General features: G+C 41.1%; 1 protein-coding gene across 1 annotated transcript in view; it reads right to left on the reverse strand.

Annotated features, from left to right (window-relative positions):
• The window catches only part of SPEN (spen family transcriptional repressor), a 609081-nt gene that overhangs the window by 139795 nt on the left and 445675 nt on the right, over positions 1-23611 (reverse strand). The window contains exon 11 of the mRNA XM_044061866.1: positions 7756-15664. Within this exon, the coding sequence (XP_043917801.1) occupies positions 7756-15664 (7909 nt within the window). The remainder of the gene's footprint in view (positions 1-7755; positions 15665-23611) is intronic.

Below are 23611 nucleotides of genomic sequence, written 5' to 3' on the forward strand. Positions count from 1 at the left end.
GCCAAAATTCATACATATGGAACAATATGGTTATGTGGAAGGGAGGCAGACATTTGACATTAATAGAAACGATGATCCAGAGGAAGCAGAATATATGAAAATGGTGCTGTTACTGGTGGGTCTTGATGCAGAGAAAGCATTCAACAGAGTAAGCTGAAATTTTATGACTAAGGCAATGGAAGCATTTGTGTTTCCTGATAAGAGTAATACAGTTAATTAGAAATATATACGAAGAATCGGACGCAAAATTAAAAGTGGGAGGATTCCTCTCTAACAGAGGAACCAGGCAGGGGGTGTCCTCTTTCCTCTTTATTTGCATTACATTTAAAAACACTGGCAAGGAAAATAAGGGACTTAGAAATTCAAGGATACAATTGGTACGGTGTTCGAGAAAAGTTGGCTTTATTTGCAGATGATGATATTTTTGTACCTGATGGGACCAGAAAAGGACATGTCAGTTTTGTGGGATATTTTGAGACAGTTTTGGATTTTATCAGGAGATAGAATCAATGAAGCTAAAACAAAAAGGCTATAGCCAGAAACTACGTACCCACACATGAATTGCTCCAGCAATACCCAAATTTATAGAGACATGACAAAATTCAGTACTTAAGAGTTGTTCTTCTTTTGGCTTTTCCTGGTTAGGGGTCGCCACAGCGGAACTCCGGTCCGCTAATGATTGGCAGTAGATTTTTACGGTGCAGAGGTGCCAGCTCGACGCCCAACCTTCAACGAAGGCACGCACATTCATGCATGTCTTTCGAATGCCACTCGACCGCGGGGAAGACATGCAGACTCCACACAGAAGGCGCTCCAGCCGAGAATCGAACCGGAGAACCTCTTCCTATGAGGCGACAACGCTACCACTGCACCACCGCAGCTTAAAATTAAGTATTTAGGAGTATGGATTAAAAAAGGATTCGGTTATGGCAACTAAGGATATATGGGAAGAAACTAAACAAAAGATAATGCTAAAACTGAGCAACTGGAAGCTCTTACCTGTGGATATAGATAGGAAGGTACAAGCAGTAAAATGTTTTAGTCACTTTAGTTTTATAAACAGGTCAGGCATAATTTTTATCAACCAGAGGAGAAGTTCTAGACGGTAATTAATAAAGAGTTGTTGGATTTTATTTGGGGGGGAATAGTGCAAGAGTCAACTGGGATAAATTAATCCTCCCAAAAGAACAAGGAGGTTTAGGATTGCCTAATTTGAAGGGATATTTTAGAGAGTTAAAGGCTCTTATACATAACACAAGCAGAAAGCTATAATTCAAAATAGAAAGGTATGATGATTAAGCAGAGGGGTAAATTCAAGAAATAAGGAAAGAGTGGGCTACATGGGATTGGAGAAAGGAGAGTCTGGCGACAGAGATGACTGCAATTAGGCGCATAGAGAATGGAGAAAAGGAGGCTGAAATTTGCTGGAGGAAGCTGATAAAGGAACCAAGGCACCAGAAACAAATAATTAGAAAAGAAAGGTAACAGAATAGGAAGAGGCCAAGAAGGTATTTGGATTGCAGGCTAGTGATTCCCTTACCTATTAGGGATTGATATCAGAGTACAGACAAAGACAAAAGGATACGGGAATCCTAAAAGAAAGATCTGCACTACTTGAGTTTTTAACTGAATTGAGAACAAAAGCTGGGATGATTAGTAGGGCATATAAAACATTGCACAATAAGTACAGGACTCAATCAGAAGAGGTCAGAAAATACTGGGAAGAGAGATTAGATATGCAATTCAGACAAACAAAAAAAAAACCCAATGGGAGGACATATGTATGGCTCCTAGACATGTAACAAAGTCTAGAATATTTAGGACTTTTGCATGGACGTGTTTCCATAGATACTTCTATACCTCAAGCAGACTCCAGAGAATTTTTCCTCAGGTAGACAGCAAACGTTGGAGGTGTGATGGGGAAGATGGAGATAACTACAAACATATTTTCTGGGAGTGCAATGAGTTGGCAGACTTCAAAAATGTCTACAGAGTGCTCTGTTGGGAATACTGGGCTAGTAAATGAGTTTAACTAAGTAAATTATTTTTTTGAGCTGGGATACAGGATCTGAATAGCCTAAACATGGTAAGGCCTTGTTAAGTTTAATTCTGGTGGCTGCCAAAAAAAGCAATTACCAGAAAATGGACATTAAAATAATCAAAACCATCTAAAACTTGAAGCAGTGAATACTGTAACACATTAACAAAAACAGGAAGTGAGATGTTTAGAAAAGAGTAGGAGTAAATTCTATACAAAAAGAATAGAAAACTGTGGGAACCATACATGCAGAAAAATGAGGAATGAGGTCTGAGAGAAGGCAGGAACTGAATAGTTTATGTAATGTTGTTTAGATCACAGGAAATGTATACATACATAAATGTGTGTGTGTGTGTGTGTGTGTGTGTGTGTGTGTGTGTCTATATGTATATATATTTATATATATATTACATACACATGCATTAATATAGATTTGGGATGTACAATGTTTGCAAATGTGAACTTGTTACTACGGTTTGATTACTTTTATATAAATGTAAGTTTGCCTAAGTCACAAGTGATAATTCAATAAAGGTGTTTAAAAAAATCATAGCAGTGCAGGACCAAGCATGTGTCTTCAACAATAGACTCCTGCAAACATGTAGCTCATTGGTGGATTGTCCCAGGGATAATCCTTGCACATCCTGGACAGCTATCCACATTGTGCAGTGAGCCAAATTAGAAGACAGACCAGCTACATAAATATTTCAGTGAGATCTATTTGCCACAATTAATGCAATTACTCTTTTTCTGGCAAATCTCAAAATCACTATAAGGTGTTATCTAAGAAAAGTTTCCCCTCTATGGGATACTTATCCAAAATCTCTGGAAGTAGTTCAAGACACCATTCTGATGACACTACATCATAAAATGCAGCAATGATCACAACATGGTTTTGGTTAATATTCTCTTATAGCATCAACACCCTGTTGTCTGAGTGGGAAGGAGTCAACTGAAGCCAGACTGGAGAAGAAAAAAGCTCTAAAAGTCAGGTCAGCTAGCTCCTGCAGGTAAGAATTCCAGAAGTCATGAAATGATAACTGCAAGCGTGAACACTGTGAAGAACATCAAGGCAAGAGCCAGAATATAACAGATTAATGACTGCATTAAAAAAAAATTACCTTGTAGATTCTGAATTTTACAAGCTATCAGGCAAAGAACCCTTTCTACCTAAATGATTTCTGTGGATCTGTCAGCATTAGTATTTTAAACTCTCTCTTGTCTTTTCCCGGTTAGGGGTCGCCACAGTGGATCACCTTGTCTGCTCATGATTGGCAGTGGAGTTTTTACGGTGTCGAGTTGCCAGCCCGGCACCCAACCTTCCACAGAAGGCACACACACACATGCCTAGGGCCAATTTTAGGGTGTCCAATAAACTATAACCAAATATTTATCAAATAATTACCCTTTTAGGGAGATTGATTTTTCTGCATCACAGCTAACAAAATAATAAAAGATGACCACTGTCTGGCAACTGGCACACAGGATTAAGGCCATGAGCTGTTAAACTGCATCCTGTGGTCCACGGTTTGATTCCCTGAAGTCTCCATGCACATACTGTGTGATGCTGAACAAGTCACTTCACCAGATACTACTTTTGGAAAATCAGGCTAGGCTTCTCAATGGTCTCCTAAACTGCATGCCTAATAATTAATTATGAACCTATAAAATAAAAAAACTCTCGGCTTTTCCTGGTTAGGGGTCGCCACAGCGAAACTCCAGTCTGCTAACGATTGGCAGTGGATTTTTACGGTGCTGAGTTGCCAGCCCGACACCCACCCTTCATAGAAGGCACAGCCATTCACGCACGCACCTACCTGCATGTCTTTAGATGTCACTCGACCGTGGTGAGGACATGCAGACTCCACACAGAAGGTGCTCCAGCTGAGAATCGAACGGGAGAACCTGTTGCTGTGAGGTGACAACGCTAACCGTTGCACCACCGCTGCCCCAATTAAAGGAGAAAAAAACAAGAGTAGATGAGAAGAGCCTGAGTACATTATTATGACTGCCAATCACAGGCTGTTAGGCATATGGGGGGGGGGGACTACCAATGGATGTCTACTCATTGAGCTGTATAACCTATTCAAGTAGTGTGAATATAAGACATAATGAACTATCTGTAGATATCTGGAGTTCACACATTCTTTAATCCTGCTACAAGAACACAATGCATAGCCCAAGGAGAACATGCACTATATGTAGGCATGGGATCTTAAATTTAAGCAGAAAGAGAGGTGGATGCAAAGGGGATGCAGAACTTCATACTCTAACATATGCTAGACACTGTGGTTCCTGGTTATATGATATGCTTTTGTACTTCTCATTAAGAATGGATGCAAACACTGATGCTTTTCTCCTTTGGTCTCCTCTGAAAATGGGCAAAGAACTCAGCTGGAATTTCCTGAAAAAGAAATGCTAATAAATATAAATAAGCTGACAGACTGAGGGCACGAGAAGGACAGACAAAAATATTCCATAAACTGCAGTCCTCCTCTTCCAAAGAATGATATGTACTTACCATGACAGCTGGTCCATAAGAAGACCCTTGAGTGGGCAACTTTTGGGATTTACTCTTCTAACATCCTAAAATATATCATACTTCTGAATTATCTTCCATTCCTGGGTTTGGCTCGCACACAATGAGATAACATATGCTACATCAGGAAGATATGCTTAGCCCCTGCATTACTAGTTTAACCCCCACTCCCAATGAATCTAGCAACTTCAAAGAGAAAGAAAAAGGAAGACTAAAAAAATTCCACTTCAGGAAAATCTGTCTGGTGATGCTGGCTGCAGGTGTCACAAGGTGACAAAGGGAGGACAATAAACATACACTGAAAAAGGTAATTTTACATATCAACTTAACATGGTCAAATCTGTAAGGTCCTCCAGGGTTAAGGCTGTAGGGAATTATAAAAAACAAAATGTTAAACCACTCTAGCAGTTTGGAACTGGAGGAAGGCCAAAAGCTAACAACTCAAAATACAGAGTCCTGAAGCCCCAAGGTGCCAAATATGGCTAGGTTTTTAGAATCAAGTTCCAAGAAAGAATACATGCAGAAGGTGTGAAATGACAACTTTTTTAAGGTGTTTTGATGCAAGAACTGAAAACAGAGAAACCTGTGAAAGAGTGGTCGCCAACAGCAGCTTTTTTTCACAGGTGGCAAGAAACTTGATGGGAAACAGTTTCTTGCAAAATGTGTTCAGCATACTGTTACCTCCTCCTTAACTCAGAGGAAATCAGACAATCAGCTGGAGTACTTGACTTAATTCATGTATCCTCTTCAGGTAAAATTACAGCTGGCAGTACATATGCAAGTTATGAAAGGCTTCTTCAGTGAAAAGGAACAAGAAAACAAACTGATTTAAGGAATTTGTGGTTCTGACATTGCTTAAATGAGAAAACATGGGTCAGTTCTAAAGGGGAAACGGACATTGTGAAAGGCCAAACAATGGCTTACAGCTCAGGGACCTTTCAGGTAGGTGACAATCACCAAATAGGAGTGTCTTGGCAAAATAAACTTCACAGCCATCAAATCGAGTAGTTCAAATGAAGTCTGTGCAAGTCTGTCAATCACAAAATCCAAATCTCAAGACAAAGACGTGTTCTTTACAGGAGGGCAAAGATGCAGAGCCCGCATCTGGCTTGCAGCCAGTACAGAGAATTAAGGAGCAATTAACCAGACAGCACTCTTGGGGAAAACAAAAGAAAATACTTTTAGAGAAAATTAAAACCTAAAAAATTTCTAATGAAAATGGGAATAATGGAGGAGCACAGTATGAGGAAAATTTTATATGATTTTTAATTTGCATTACGGTGAGAAAGCTTGGCTGAAATAACTGGAAAAATAAAATGGAAAAAGTCTAAGGTAAAGAAAGATGGTCTGTTACAGAATTTAATATGCAAGACAGATGAAGGCACATGAAGTTACCTGTAAATGTGAAGGGCATACAAAAAATGAAAGAAGACAACTAAATATACGAATACAAGAATTTTGTGAGCTTACAGAAGGACCACTGACGAGCCCCTGGTAACACCGAGAATAGTCTGTATGACAAAAAAACTAAACTTACCATTGAAAATGATTAGCTTGGTTCGGCAGGTATACCTTCTGTACCACAGAATAAGATTAGAGATACTGAGACAATTGTTTTAGAAGCCGAAGAATATCTATGGAGGCAACAGTTGCTGCCTCAAAGTGCCCATCTTTGGTTTGGTTTCTGGCCATGGATTCTTCTGGAGTTTGCATATCATCTATCTGTCTTGTGTGGATATTCACCAGGTGCCCTGGGTTCCTCCCATACCCAAAAGGCAGGTGCAGTAGGTGAACTGGTGCTCCTCTAAAACTGTCTGAACATCTGTCTACAGTGTGCTTTTGAGTATGGGTGTGTATCCTGCAATGAACTGACTGTTTCTGTGCTGATAAATTCCCTGCCTTATACCTGTTGAGTAACAGGAGAGGTTTCAGCTCCTCCACGACACTAGACAAGAGGTACTGGAGAATTACAGTTCTTCTGAGAAATGTGAGGAATTTTCACCATTTTGGTAATTAAACACCGACACAAGACTTGTAAATTCATACTTTGCCTTTCTGACTATATGAGAAAAAATGTTTTTTGAGTGTACTGTACTAGTGGAGTTAGACTGAAAAAAAAAAAACAGAATTCCTACTCTTACATCTACCTGTGCAACCATGAAATGAGGCAGGTAGGACTATGGCTTAATGTCTCATTTGAAGAATAGCATGCATTAATGACATGAAGCCAAACATCTAGTACTGGGAAAGAACAGACTGCATTCTGATCTTCACAGCACTAAAGGCAAGCTGTGCTACCTGATAAGCCACTGACAACTATTAACCACCTAGTCTCCTGCATTCTCTCTCATTTTTGGCTGATGACAGTTACAACATCAGTCCATTACAAGAAGAGAAACAGTTCACTACTTGCAAAGAATAAGACACCACCTTCTGAGCACACTTTTGTGGGAGAAGTTTTTAACAGGCATACAGCCTTTAGATCTCTTATAGTTCTATCAGTCTGACACTGACCTACAATCACAAAAGCACCTCCATGAACATCAACATCTTTGTGGCAATACAAACCTCAAAGTTCTCAATCCATTTCCTGTGAGCAGTTGGGCTGAAGTGATGGCTACTGTGGTAGCATTTTTTGTCATGCTCCACTACTGGATATTAAAGGTGCTGCTGCAGGTTCTGGTTTGTGATCTCCTTACTGCAGGACCACTTTGAAGACTTATGTGTTTTAAGCATCAAACACAGGAAATTATCAATGATTATGTTAGGATCAAGCACCAAAATGGGAAAACAGAAGAAGACGTGATGAGGGAAGGGGTTGTGTGCCCACATCTCATCAAAAGCATAACATCCTGAGATGCATTGACTGACAGTGTGCACATCCTAAAGTGTGAAAGCTAAAGAAATTAGAAATGTGATTACATGGTGATATTAGAAGTTGAAATCCCAACAGTTATTCACTGCTGAGGGTCTCTGTAGTTATTCTACATGTTTTGTGCTAAGTACAATGAAAGTCATGCAAAATGAAAGACTGGAGGTGGTTTCAGGACATTTAGTTTGAAAAAAAATAAAAAATAAAAACCAGTGCTTCAATCAGAACAGCAAGACAGAAACTTCAGGAAGAGCAACATGTCAGCAAAAAAACACAACTAAAGTCTAAAAAACTGACTGGTCTTACCTGTGATGGTGTTATACTACGGGACTGCAGATTCATTCCCATAGATGAGGTACCAGGAAACTGATGAGTGAGCTGAGCAGCAGATGGATGATAATTTCTCATATCATACATTGATCTAAAGTCATGAAAGGGAGCATTATTAGGATGCATTATTGGAACAGGATGGGGAACGACCACAGGCTGTGCCAATGACAGCCCAGACAGCTGATTTCCAGAATTTACATTCACAAGCCTGGATTCACTGTGTGGTGAGTGAGCCATTTTTACTTCCGATTGTTTGGGAGTCTCCTTTCCGGTCTGAGGTGTTTTACTAGCTGATGCAGGCTTCACTGTTCCATCTGGTGTTCTAGTTTGTCTGGTATCAGTATGTTCAGTCACGCCTGTCATATGAGAATGCATCATAAGCCTAACTTCTCTAGGCAAAAGCATTTCTTGATGTATGTTGTACTGTTCAAGTCTTGGACCAGAAGGCATACGGAAATCTGGTTGCATTACTAGGACATCAGGGTGAAGGGGTCCTGATGGTCTAGTAACTGGATGGTAGTGAGTCAGTTCATCGTCTTGAGGGTGCTGGGAATGCAAAGAAGGCATGACCATATCCCTTACTGGAGTAGGTTGTGGTGTGTTTGACCTCTGCGGTCTAATTTCTATCTGCTGCTGCAGTGTACCTCTAGGTGAGTGAACACCGTAAGGAGAGTTCATTCTTACTTCACCCTGAGTAAGATGACTAAGAGACACTGTCTGGGCAACGCTATGTGGAGGCATAATCACAGACTGCTCTGGGTGCATACTAGAAACATACTGAGGTACAGTTATCCCAGTAGCAAGCATGACAGAAGTGTTGATGGAATGAGCTGGGGACGAAGCATTACTAGGCTGGCAGACTTTGGGATAAGGGGATGGAGAATGTCCACAAGCTCGAGGAGAATGGGGCTCTTGCTTTACTACTCCCAAGTGAGGCAATGTCCTGTCTGTAGGTGTGCTAGGCCCAGACGTAACATGATTAACATCAGACTGTAGTTTGCCAGTAAGGGATGGATGATGGGGACTAAGACCTGGGCTTAAGGTTGATGGTTGTTGATGTTTTGCAGGTTCTGATTTTAGAGCAACAGCATCTACCACCTTTTTGCTGCCAGCTGTTACATTCTGTTGGTGCACAAGTTGACCATAAACAACAACTGGTTGACTGCTTACAGCTGGAGAAGCTGGAGAAAGTATCTTAACAGCTCCAGATTGAGAAGGAGGGGCCACACTTGAAAGGTGGGTTTGGTCTACTTTATCCCCAGTAGCATGTTCTTGCTTTACAGAAGAAATAACAGGCTGTGTACTATAAGTCTGAGAAGTTGCATGAGTTGGTAATGTATGTGGAGCAATACTAACATAATTTGTGGTTGCTTGAGAGCTTTTAGGTGTGACTTGAGTTGTTACAGACTCTTGCTTTATCTGTGACTTGGACACAGACTGTTGAAACTCTATATCCACTGCACTTGCTGGGGGGATCTGGCTGATTTTTGCACTGATTCTCTGAGGGCCTTCAGTCTTTTGCCCAGAATAACTCAACACAACAACTCCTTCAGAAGTATTTACTCTAAGACCTGGACTCGATCCTGTAGTCAATGGAGACATCTCCACTGGTCTTGTATCTTCTAGAACAGCCATGGACCCGGCATGATATCTGTTATCATTAATATTTATTCGGTGTTTATGTTTAACTGAAGACATACTTGAGGTCATGGGCTGAGAAGATGGTTTTCCTAGGGTTATTCTTGGTGTTTCATCTAAATCAAACCCAGAAGACATTCTACTAATCACAGAAGTAGCTTTTGTTGTAATAACAGTCCCACTAAACTTCTGCTTTTCAGTAAATGCAGAAACGTCTATTGGTGGTGGTATAGTAGTAGCACCTATTGCAGGAATTACTGCTTTTTCCTCCAGTGCAGGTTTAACTTCCTCCACAATGGGATTAGAAGTCTCCTCCAGACAAGATGAGATCACCGGCTCACTGACAGCTGCTGTAACATGCGTTGTTGGAACATTTTTTGCAGAAACATATTTAGACTCCAAAAGCATCCGTCTTAAAGTACTTGAGTTAGAGTCAATATCAGAGGCCTTTGTATCAGGAGGATGAGCTGGTGGAGGAGTGGAGTGAGGGCGAGCATCTTCATGCCGTGTCTTCCACTCAGGGATAATTGTAACATTAGACTGTTGAGGAACTGTTCCTGCTGATACTGGTGGTACCCCTGAGGTGCTCACAAGAGGAAGAGCAAGCTTTGGTGCACTTGGTGGAGTTGTAGGGTTACTTTCAATAGTATGGTGCAAATGAAGTAGTGGCTGAGTTTTGTTTTCAGCTGCTGTAGAAATCTGAAAGTCTCTAGATGTACATACTTCAGAAGAGGGCTCACTGTTATGGATGGTCTCACTGGGACTAACTTCAGCAATTACATTAAAATCTGAATTAGGTTTAGTCTCAACTACTGTTTTAAGCGCATCCTCACCTTTATTTCTACCTTCATCATTTGCTGGTTCCTCTGATATAGTTTCAGCTGCATTAGTAGCCTCAGTCTGTTTCAGATCTTCTGCTTGAGTGGCATCATTCTCATTAACACTACATTCTACAGTGGTTTCACTCTTTCTGTTGCTGCTCCCTCTTCTACAACGTTTGGATCTAGGAGTTTTTGGGCGGCCTTTTTTACGAGTGACTTCAAGTGATACTCTCACTGGCTCAGCCTCCTGAACAGTTGTCGAAGTTTCTTTTAAAGCATCTTCAGAATTTTTACTTTCTGCCTCTACAACTGGTGGTGCGGGAGCAGTTACTGAATGGTCAGAAGCATCAACATGAGTATGAGTACCTAATATGTTAGTAACTGCTTGATTTGTTTCAGGTTCCATGCTCTCCTGTGAAACTGAAGGCAGGTTTACTGTATCGCCTGCTACATCTGGATCAGATTGACCAGAGTAAGGTTGGGGAGGTGGAAAGGTGTCAGCTTCTACAGAAATCTCATCAGTTATAATAGACCCAATAGCTGCTGCAAGCTCAGTTTCACTAGCCTGATGTCCGGGTTTGTCTCCTTCATCATTTTGCCCAATTTCAGACTCATCACGATGTTCTTTATATGTAGATAGTGTTGAGGCTTCTGTAAGCTTTGCAATGTTTTCGACAGCCTGCTCTAATTCAATCTGTTTTGCTAATTGGGTATCCTCTGAAGAGTGAGCAGGGTCAGTAAGAGACTCACTGCTTACAACTTCTGAGCAAGTGTCTTCAGTAGCACTTTTGGGAGCCATATTTAAGTTGTCATTTTTGAGAGACTTATCTTCTGTTAAAGGTGGATCTGCTGGCTCAGGTTCTTCTTGCTGTAAGGCTTCTTTCACTTCATCAACACTAAGCCGTATTTCTAAGCTTTTCAAACAAACTGGCTTATTCTCATTAGCAGTTTTTGTATTTCTAGATCTACCACTTTTTACTTTAGTAACCTTTTCTGATGCAGACTTCTTTTCTGTTACTTCAGCTGAAACGCATTCTGAAATCTTAGTATCTGCCTCTTTGATGTTGCAATTCTCATTTTCTGCTTCTGCATTATCTTTATTCACTTTACTTGCATCTTCAGTGGCTACTGTTTCTTGATTTGCTTCTTCATGAGGATTTTCAGGAGGAACAAGTGAAATATCAGTTGTTTTCAACTCATTTTTACCTCTTCTTCCTTGGTTGCTGGCAGATGGAGGGGAAGAATGCCGCTGTAATAATTTCTGGGATCTAGGAGACCTCCACCCTTCTACAGGCTTTGGGCTTTCGATTATTTCTTTAGTATCAATTTCTTCTGTTTCCTGCTTTACATGGTTTATTTTAGTAGGGGACACATCCTCCCCAGGCTTGCGTTGAGATTTTGGAGGTCTACCTCTTCGGGGTGTAGTTACATTAGATGTTTCCTGTGCATCCTTTTCTGCTCGTTTTCTAGTAGACCTTACAGACTCTGTTGACCCTTTAGCTGGCAAAGGATCATCGTCTCTTATGGTAGCATAAACTGATTTCACTTTTCGTCTTGTTCTAGATGTCACATTTGGCTCAGGGCTTTCAAGTTCTACAATACTAGTTGGTGACTTAGCAGGAGTTCTAGAAACTTTGTCAGTCTCTGCCTTTGATTCCACTATTTTTGGCACTTCAACACGAGGAGAAGAAGAACGTTTACGTTTTTCACGATCAATTCTTTCACTTTTTCTTGTAGCAGGCTTTTCTACAATATTTGCAACAGAGGTTTGCAAAGTTGCTTTTGTTCGTTTACTTCTGGACAATTTTCTATCTTTTGGGGTAACCGGAAGTTCAATTTCCATGTCATTGTCAGATATCACTGCCTGCTTTTCAGTAGTTTCTTCTGCCTTCTGATCTGTGTTAGGACTAGACACCAATACAGACAGTGTACTTTCTTCTTTTGGCTCATCAGCCTCTTCTGTATTTTTAACAGTCACTGGTGAAGAAACAATGTTAAGTTCTGCAGATTCTGTATCCATGCTAATATCTTCATGAGAAAAAGATGCTCCAGGTGTTGGTGGCTTGGTGTCCAAATAAGAAGGATGCTCTACAGGTGCCAATTCTTCTTCCACGACTGGCACTGAAGCATTATCATTCTTTTGTTCTTTTTCTATAACAAGTTCTACTGAATCTACAGGTACTGTACTGAAAGCCAAAGATGATTCTGACTTTGGTTTGGACTCTTCAGCTGCACGGGGTGACTCTACAGGTGTCTGCTCTTTAACTTCAGCTGTTTGTGACTCAATGGCCTTTTCTGTTTGTACAGGCAGTGGTTCTTGTGGTTCTGTCTGCAGCAGACTAGGCAAAGAAGGCCCAGTTATATTTACAGCACTAATTTCTGGTTCTTTCACCTCAGAAACACGTTCGGGTGTTTTAGGACGGGTTTCTCTAGGCACCTCTTGTTTTTCTGGCTCTTTGGGTTTTTGATCCTTCTCCTTTTCCTTTTGCTGCATTCTTGTCAGTTCAATAAACCGACTACGGAACAGAACAACTGGTTCTTGAACAAGTTCTGTGGTACTGTTCAATCCATCAGAGGACAGCTGCCTTCCATACAGTCTCCCAGACAAGAAGTCCAAATCATCATCTTTTTTTTCTAAATGCTGCAAACGTTTAGAGTCCTGCTCAAAAATTGAACTGTGTAGAAAACGAGATGCAAACAGTTCCTGTTTTTCTTGCTCTTCTTCTTTTTGATCATCTTTTTTATCATCTATTTTTCCTTCAGAATCTGTCCTAATTTTCTTCTTTTTCATGTACCATGATGGAATTGGTCTTGGGGCAGATTCAACTTTCTCCTTGTCCTTATTATTTCGAAAACTAGCAAATCTGGAGTCCCAATCGAGAAAAGACCAATTTTCTTCTCGAGACGAAGACAGAGATTTTGCTCTTTCTAGCAAAGCTTTAGTGTCTGGAGTGATTGTCTTATCAAGGGCAAAAGAGTAGAATTTGTGTCTTTCCAATGAGCTTGGCAGTCTATCTTCCCTATCCCGTAAGAATAGAGACAATTTGGAATTTTCTAATAAAGCTGATGGTTTGGGTGAATGAGATTTGGTATCACTATCATCATCTGAATCTGAAGGTACCTCTCCAGGTTCTAATTCTCGTAAAGACCGTCGATGAAAGTTAGACTTTTTAATTAAGTTACTTGAAAAGCCAACATCAGATCTACTGGGTTCTTGCTTCAAATGGAAGTCCCACTTTGTGGTCTCATCTTCAGAACTCAAACTGGAAAGTTTCATCTTTCCGAAGTCTGCCATTTGTTCTCTTCTTCCTGACTCATAAATATTAAACTTGAAAGAATCTTCTCGGGCAATCATACCTGAACAAGAAACTCCTCTTTCTTCAAGTTTAGGTGACTCTTTGGTGTCTCTCAAAGCCATAAGCCTAGGAGAGTCAGATGCATTATCATCAGAAACAAGAGGAGGATCATGATAATTCAGTCTGAATCCTGGTGAGGATATATTCTTTTCAAAATCCTCACTGACCTGTCGAGAGCTTCTATAGTTTCTTTCTCTTTTAGTACTTACTTCAAAATCAAACACATCAAACTTCTTTCTTTTGCTCGGAGGAGAGTCATCTGTTACATCTTGTGGTGGTTTTCCCACCTCATGTACGAGACTGCGCTTCTCATATTCCTCTATTTCTTTTTTAGGGCTGCCAAATTTCTCAGATTTTACGGTTTCCATTTCCTGCTGTTGCTTTAGTCTACGGCTTAGCTCCATTTGCTTCCTGTAGCTTTGTGTGTGATCAATGTCAATGCCAAGTTTTTCTTCTATATCAAATGGCTGGAATTTTTCTTGTGGATACTTATAATCAACCATCTCCTCAAGGACACTCATGGAGTTCTTTCTACACTCATCTTTTATAGGGTCCCTATCTGATCCATGCTCTTCTGATAGTTGAAAATTACTCCTTGGTTGTGGTTTTATTACACTTATTTTTGAAGAAATATCTTGAAAGTCTAAAGGTTCATCAGATGGTTCACCTACTCTGCCATGCAGATCAGAATTAAGTCGTAACCCAATACCAACTGAAAGGCCAATAGCTTCATGACCATCTTTTGGGCTGGTAACAGTAACCAGCCTTTCTTGTTTCATTTTTTTGTACTCTCGCTTAAGTATTTCTTTACGCAATGGCTTTCTTTCCAGCTCTTCTTTAATAAGAGTAACTTCCCGGGCAGAAGGTGTTTCATGTTGCCTTTTTAAGCAAAGTCGTACTTCCTCATCGTCCTGACTGCTTCTCTTAACTTCAACTTTTTGTCTGTCAGTCCTTAAATTTACATCAGCAAAACGCCTTTTTCGTGCCTCCAACTTATCCAAGTCTATAGCATTAGCCCCATCAGAATTCTGTTCTTGCTTAAAATGTTTCTTTGGTTTTAGTTTTGCTTCTCTGTCAACTATTTCAACATGACTAGCAAGAACCTTATCTTTGGGCACTTTTAGACGTGTTGCTTCCTGTTTAAGAAGATCAGATTTATTTACATCTGTTCTAGATGACTGTGTTTTTTGCTCCACAGGAACAGATTTGACAATGTCACCTTCAGTCTTAAGTCTCTTATCCAGGCCAGGATCAACAGCTTTTCCTTCCCTGACTCTGGTCAGTATAATACATGGCATTAGGTCTAGTCTGTTCTTAGAAATTCCCTCTTTATCCTTCTCTTTACTTAGCTGTTTGCTCTTCCCCTTAAGTACCTCAGGGCTTTGTTCTTTATCATGTTCCTGTTCTGTTTCAGAAGATGGAGAACTTGTAGAGGGAGCTTTTGACTTTCTGGCTTTCACCTTATCAACTTTCTCCTTGTCCACCTTATCTTTCTTCAGACGCTTATCTTTGTCAGTTCTGTCTGCATCAAATATCCGGTCTTTATCTAGTTTATCATTTTTACTGTAACGATCTGCTCTTGACTTATCACTCTTTTCATACCTTGGTGGTGACACCGAGCTGCAACTTCCACTGCGATCTGAAGACCTACTATAGATTCTTCGCTCCGAGTCACTCTGTAATCTTTCTGACCTTGCAGGTGAACCACTAGGACTTTGTGTCCGTCGGGAGTGGGCAGGGCTTTGACTGCGTTCAACTGTTCTTCTTTCATGATCTCGGTCTCTATCTGTTTCAAAACGCTCTCGTTCCCGCTCACGCTCTCGCTGTCTGTAGCTGTATTCCCTTATATCTTGTTCATAGGGGTCTCTGAATTCTCTGTATTCCCGTGGATCTTCGTAATATCGAGGATCATAAAAATCACCTTGATAAGGATCCCACTCAGGGTAAAATTCTCTACTACGTGTTGGATACTCTCTTCGGGGATCATCTGGGTAAGTTCCAGGTGCTCTCACAGCTTCAAAATAAGTGCGATCAGCAGTATATTCATGATATGGTCCTCTCCTTTCTTCTCTGTGAGGAGAGAGAAAAACATTATGTCACCTCTGAACTAACCATAGAAGTTATTTATAAGCTTTTTAACACATTAAATATATAAAGTGCATTACATCTAAAGTCTACAGAATACACTTAACAGCTAGAAATAACAGCAAAACCTAAATGTGAACCATTTGCATCCTGTGTTTTGCAACTGCTAGCAATTCTGCTCCTGAAACTGAAGGGTCTGCTTTTACTCTTAGAAAGAAACTGAAATTATGCTTGAAACAACAGCTTCTGAGAGTGGTATGGGGCATGAGCTACTGTTCGTTTGTTCCATATTTTAGCTGCAGTGTTACATCAAGGCCATTTTTTTTTATTCCTAGTGTTGCCCCACTGGGTGTGCAGGTTAAAGGAATGCAGGAATGGAAACAAAGCCATCATAAATTTTCTTACCGACTTGACCAACAATTCCTTTCCATGCCCTGAAAACCACAGTGAAAAACTTCTCTAAAGCAAATTTCACACTCCTCAAAACCGAGGTGGAATCCTTCAAAGCCCCCAGGCTTGTGGAAAATATGGCCCAGACCGCAGAATCCTTTATAAATGCATTCTATGAACACCTTCAGGAATGCATGGATCATGCAATCCCAAATAAAACCAAGACCCAATCCCCCAAAGGCAGACGTCCTGTCTGGTGGACCCCAGCCATAAACAAACTATACAACAGAAGGAGGAAGTTACTACATGATAGAGCAAAATCCCAAAAAGGGAAGGCATCTCTTATCAGTATTAGGAAAAAACTACGGGCACTCATAAAATCGTCTAAGGCCAGCTTCGAGAGAAAAATTGCATAGGACACTAAGGATAATCACAAGGCTTTCTTTAGTTATGTTAGGAACCTGGGTGGGAATTCCCAGATAAGCTCAGAATTAGTCCAAAGACATTGCCAAAATCCTAGCTGACAGGTTCAGCACAAACTCCCCCCCCCTCCCCACCAAAAGGGCAAATATCTATCCCAGCAGAGTGCTGCCCCCCTGACATCACAGATGCTCAGGTAAGAGCTGCCCTCTCCAATGCAAAAAACACAGCATCAATGGGACCAGATGGTGTCCCGGGCTGCATCTACATGAACTCCAAGAAGAGCTAAACCCAAAAATAAAACTACTGTTCAACCTCAGCCTTACTACAGGATATGTACCCAAACAGTGGAAGGTGGTGCCTCAACGAATCCTGGAAACTATCGCCCCATAAGCCTGACTAGCTTGGTCTGCAAAGCTTTGGAAAGGATCATCATGGACCTCATAAATAAAGATATTGGGGACCTACAGACACTGGATCCTACCCAGTTCGGCTTTGTTAAGGGCAGATCCTGCCTCTTAAACCTGGTTGATTTCTTTGAAACAGTCACCAAGGCCATTGACGAGGGGAAGGTGGTCCACACAGCCTACCTGCACCTCGCAAAAGCCTTCGATACAATACCCCACTCGGGCATTATAGATAAGCTCACCAGCTTAAATATAAACCCCTATGTCACTAGATGGGTTGCAAACTGGCTCAAGGACAGAACCCACGTGGTTAGAATTGCTGGAGCCATGTCAGACTCCAAACCAGTTACAAGTGGCGTCCCACAAAGCTCAGTCCTGGGACCTCTCTTGTTCGATATTTATTTCTCGGAGGTACAGGCCAATGCGGAAGGACTGTGGCTGACCAAGTTCGCAGATGACTGCAAACTGGGCGCCATAATCGACTCTCCAGCCGACACAAGCATCCTCCAAAAGGGCCTCATAGAAACAGACAACTGGTGCCAGAGCCATGGCCTCAAGCTAAACGCCAAAAAGTGTATAGTCATCCCCTTTGGCAAAAACAAAGTGCCCACAAATTACCACATAGGTGGTAATCCATTACATACAGAAAAAGTAATTAGGGACCTGGGGACCCAAGTTGATAGCAATCTCTCATTTGACAACCATGTGGCCAAAGTGGTTAGAAAAACATTTTATGTAGCCCACCTAATCATGAAGGGATTCACATCTAGATCAGGGGAGGTCATCGTGCCTCTTTATTCATCCCTCATCAGGCCAATAATTGAGTACAATGCCCCTTTTGGGATGTAACTTACCAGACACCTGCAGCAACTGGAAAGACCCCAAAAGTACCTCACCAAGAGGATCAAAGGGCTCAAACAGATGCCATATGCTACCCAGTTAAAGAAACTCCAGCTCTACTCAGTGGCATACTGCCTGCTCAGAGGCGATCTGTGCCTGACGTATAAAGCCATGTCCAACCCGGAATTAATGGACATGCTGCACCACAGAAAATCCAAATCCCATCGAGCTACGCCCTTGAGAGACTTGAACCTCAGCACTGAAATAAATAGGACATGCTGGAGGGACAGATTCATAACCCAGAGGCTCCCTTCCCTCTGGAATAAATCCCAGTCCAGGTTAGGCAGAGTCCCTCATTGACTCTCTTCAAAAGGAATCTTGATGAGTGGATGGGAGATCGTAGTTTTACCCCGGGTATCACTTCTGTGTCACTGTAAGACAGAGGCACAGTATACTAACCTTGAAAAAGGGCATAGCAAAATTAATTTAAAATGGGTGGCAAAAGCCAAACACACTCTGGCTAGGCTTATAAATGCCCTAGGGCAGATAGCCTAGTATGAACCTATAAAAATAGTGCACTAACTTCCAAATCAGCAGTTTTTAGTTTCAGTTGCTGTTAACCTAAAGTTGCTCTGTAATGGATGCAACCAAGACTCTGACAATCTGGGAGACAATTTTTTATGAAGGGAGGCCAGTCTACTCCCCTTTCACCCATTCTCCTCCCAGTACCACAGAATCTTGCAAAATTCAACTACTGTATGTGAATCCAAAATAGTAAATCTAGCAAGTCTGAGGAAGGACATTTTTGTGTGATACTCCCCATTACATTTCTGAAGCTGAAGCTGCAATTTCTATGGCAAAATAAATGTAAGTGTAGCACTTCTTTTTTAAATGTTTCACTTGTACTTCTTTCTTTTTCTCTATTAAAAAAACTATACAGACTGCATCAATAAATGCAATTTATCTATTTACACCTAGTCATCATCATCTTCTTTCGGCTGTTCCCGTTAGGGGTCGCCACAGCAGATCATCTGTTTCCATTTCTTCCTGTCCTCTGCACCTTGTTCTGTCACACCAACCACCTGCATGTCCTCTCTCATCATATCCATAAACCTTATCTTAGGCCTTCCTATTTTCCTGTTACCTGGTAGCTTCATCCTTAGTATCTTTTTCCCAATATACTCAGCATCCCTCCTCAGCACATGTCCAAACCAATGTAATCTTGCCTCTCTGGCTTTGTCTCCAAACCTTCCAACCTGGGCTGACCCTCTAATATACTTATTCCTAATCCTGTCCACCCTAGTCAAACTCAGTGCAAATCTTAACATCTTTAACTCTGCCACATACAGCTCTAACTCCTGCCTTTTTGTCAATGCCACCGTCTCCAACCCATAAAACACAGCTGGTCTGACTACCCTCTTGTAGACCTTCCCTTTTACTCTTACTGGTACTCGTCTGTCACAAATCACTCCTGACACTCTTCTCCACCCACTCCATCCTGCCTGTACTCTCTTCTTCACCTCTCTTCCACACTCACCATTACTCTGAACTACTGATCCCAAGTATTTAAACTCATCCACCTTCACCACCTCTACTCCTTGCATCCTCACGATTCCTCTATCCTCCCTCTCATTCACATACATATATTCTGTCTTAGTCCTGCTGCCATTCATTCCTCTTCTCTCCAGAGCATATCTCCATCTCTCCAGGGTCTCCTCCACCTGTTCCCTACTCTCACTACAGATCACAATGTCATCTGCAAACATTATAGTCCATAGGGACTCCTGTCTGACCTCGTATGTCAACCTGTCCATCACCATTGCAAATAAGAAAGGGCTCAGAGCTGATCCTTGATGTAATCCCACTTCCACCTTAAATGCATCAGTCACTCCCACACCAGCCCTCACAGCTGTCACACTACCCTCATACATATCCTGTACCACTCTTACATACTTCTCTGACACTCCAGACTTCCTCATACAATACCACAACTCCTCTGTAGGCACCCTGTCATATGCTTTCTCTAAGTCTACAAAAACACAATGCAACTCCTTCTGACCTTCTCTGTACTTCTCCATCAACAATCTCAGAGCAAACATCGCATCTGTAGTGCTCTCTTACACCTAGTAAAGTATAAAATTAAAGATAAGCTATAGAGTTAGTTCAAATGTTTATCATTTAAACAGTTGAAAAATGTCTGCATGTAATATATACAGATTTGAAGATCTGATTTTATCTATGCTGGTGATGCCTAACATCTCCCGACTAAAACAAAATACTTCCAGTATAAACTTAAACACAAAGTAAAAACTGGGACAGGGGCTACTCTAAAATCATGTACTACCGATGCCAAACCAAACGTATCTATTTCCCAATCTGCTTGCACTTTTGTTAACCCCTCAGCCTCTGACCTTGAGGGTTCAAGCAACAAGATCAAAATCTCAAATATTGCATTAGCCTACTGATATTGACCACTGGCACCACAAAATTTTCCAGTCACAGATATAACATCAATACAGTTTACACTTCACCATTTCTGCAAAAGTGTGTGTGTGTGTGTGTGTGTGTTGGGGGGGGGGGGCTAGGTCAACAATAAACCTGTGACTGCTACATGCTTAGCTTTACCCTTTGGTACAAACACTTGGATAAAAGAAGCAAAGAAGCTCAACTATTAGCTCCCAGGAGCTACATATTTATTTTCAACTCAAAGTATGGTAAATAAAACCCATAAATGCCACGGTGTTTGAAACAAAACTAGTAGCCTCATGGCGCAAGCAAAACCAATGGCCCATCTAAGCATCGGAGAGTGAATGCAGAACAGCAAACTTACCTATTGTGAATTTGGTAAATAATCAGACACACAAACCATTTTCCCCCCACACAAACCAAAATTTCAGGAATAACCTGGGAGTATATAAAAGCTGTCTTGTTCAGAGTCATAAAACGTTTAAGTGCTGGCTGACAGGATTCAACCATAGGAAAAACTCTCCAACTTAGTTTGCACTGCTTCCAGCAACTTCCAACTCAACTATTAAGAATCTATGAGAAGACCATTTTCATTCCATGAGGAATGCAACTCTAATAAATGATTGCGTGAGTAGATTTAAAAGTTTTAACTAGAAGTTGTACTTGCTGGCACTTGAAATGGTTGACAGGTACCTGATTTTTAACTTCTAGGCTAAGCATCTATTTTTTATAATTTGTACAGTTGTTGTTAAATCAGCTAAAAACAAACAACTGAAATATTCAATGCAATCTAAGGTTTCAATGAATGCGGGAAGAAACACTGGACTGCTTAACTGAAAAAGCATACTCTCGTGGCCACAGTCTATAAAGTTTGGCAACTCAGCATTGGTCACATACAAATCTTTTACTATGCAGGACTATAAACAAAAAATGCTACAGGTATCTACCACAGTAATGAATGGATGAAAAACAAATACAATTCTCTACCAGCATATGAGGGGGCTTCCTTTATAGTTTTTCATTCATAGACTTCTGCCGCTGTGTGTGAAGGCCTATGTCTTTAAAATGTAAATGCAGACATATGTAAGGCAACAGGAGAGATATACACAGGCCCTGTTGCTGTCTGACAGTCTCCTGATTAGTAATAAAACACTCCCTGGCAAGAAGCTTCAAATTAAAAATTGGACTGCAAAAAAACATTGAATGTGGAATTGTTCTATAATGATTAAAGTTTTTTATTTATTTTGATGCACTGTGCATGTAGTGTGTAAGTATGTGTGCATGTGCATTATATGACACACTGGCATCCTATTTAGAATGAGTTTCAAAGTCTTTCACATATTGGCTGTGTCCCTCTGACCCTGCAATGCATGAATGTAGTTGGCTTATGCATCAGAATGTAACAAATTCTGAAGGTCTGAACCCTCATTCAACTCCAGTACTGTAATGGTTCAGACAGAAGTAAAGAAGATGCTTGTTTAATTTGGCTTAATCTTTATTTTTTGTTTTTTTTTTGGAAAATGTATGATTATTTGATCTGTATGCCAATAAAGATGTTTAAAAAATTAAACCAAATTAAGCATCTTCACAGCACTATTCTTCAACGTCAACAAGAACAAACAAATGCATAACTTCATAAAGACAAGAAATTAACCAGCAGTTAACCTACAGAAGGATACTCTCTCAGAAGACTATGGGTGCTACTTATATTTGTGTAGGTCTATTCCTGGATTGTCTCACTATATTCTGCTCTGATGGAATACAGACAGCTTCAAGGGGCAGACTGTGTAGAGTTGCAATTTCCCAGGCTATCAGGACTAATCTGCATTGGGGGGGGGGGGGGGGGTGGGTAAGACTTGTTTTGCTTACATACCACATTACAGTGGTGTTGTCTGTTAGTACTCTCTGAAGATACTTAATTTGGTTCTTGCCGCCTCTATAGTGCCTCTTTTAGGCAAGGTTCAAATGACAAATTCACCACCGTAACAGGAACAGGCAAGCAAAAACTGAGAGTGATGCTACTCAGTGCTAGAAGTCTAAATCTCAAAATGCACTCACTCGAGGCACTCCTCAAAATGGAGAACATTGACATCTGTGCAGTGAATGAGACCTGGTTCAAGGCTCCAGAGAGCACCCCCTGCACTACCAGGCTATAACTCATACCACACTTTTCGGCCACGTAACCTGGACCGGAACACCAAAGGCGGAGGTGTGTCCATATTCATTAACGATACCCACACCTCCAGGCTAGTTGCTCAGCATAATGCAGTCGAGGTTATCCAAGTGCAACTAACTCTGGGCAAAACTGCAATCCAAATTGTAGCTTGCTACAGATCACCCACCATGCCCCAGGATTCCCACTCCTCTTTTCTTGAAGTACTGGAAAATATTAGGGTTCAACCAAATACCCTAATAATGGCCGATTTAAACTACTCCACCATTAACCGGGAAAACTACTCATGTACCAACTCCTTTGCTCAACGCTTTCTGTAATTCATAAACTCCAATGCCCTGGATCAACTTATCCACACCCCCACCAGGGGCAACAATATCCTAGATCTAGTCATTACCAACATGAGTGACCGGTGTTCACACCTGAAGTCAACACCTCATTGGTCCGATCCAACCATAAGTGCATTACCCTAGATATCCACATCCTGCCCCCACCCCCCATTAAGGAAACCACAGTAAAAAATTTCTCCAAAGCCAACTTCATGCTTCTTAAGACAAAAGTGGTGAACTTCATGACACCCATGCAGATGGACAATACAGTTATGACTACTGAATCCTACACAATTGCACTTTATAAGCACTTACATGAGTGCTTAGATCGTGCTATCCCAAACAGAACCAAGACGCTATCCTCCAAAGAAAGGAAGACAATTTGGTGGCCCCCTGCCATAAACAAACCGTACAACAGAAGGAAGAAACTATTGCAAAAGAGAGTAAATTCCCATGAGTGGAGGAGCTCCCTGGTCAGCCTGAGTAAGAAGCTGCGATCCCTGATAAAATCCTCCAAAGCTAGTTACGAAAACAAAATCGCCACTGATTCTAAAGACAACCACAAAGCATTCTATAGCTATGTCAAGAATCTCAATGGCAACACTCAGATCTGCTCTGAGTTACAGCACAATGGCACTAAACATACAGACCCAACTGATATTGTCAACATCCTGGCAGATAGGTTCAGTGCTAACTTTACCCTCCTCTCACACCCTAAAGAGCCCATCTCTATACCGGAAGAATGCAAAGTTCCTGTAATCACGGCTGCACAGGTAAAAAAAAAACACACTCCAAAGCCAAGAACACAGCATCCATGGGACCAGACAACATCCCAGGCTGCGTTCTACATGAACTACAGAACGAACTGGCACCCCACCTAAGTACCATGTTCAATCAAAGCCTCACC

This window comes from Protopterus annectens, chromosome 2.part0 (genome assembly GCF_019279795.1).
Source record: "Protopterus annectens isolate FY-2018-M chromosome 2.part0, PAN1.0, whole genome shotgun sequence".
NCBI classification, from domain to species: Eukaryota; Metazoa; Chordata; order Ceratodontiformes; family Protopteridae; genus Protopterus; species Protopterus annectens.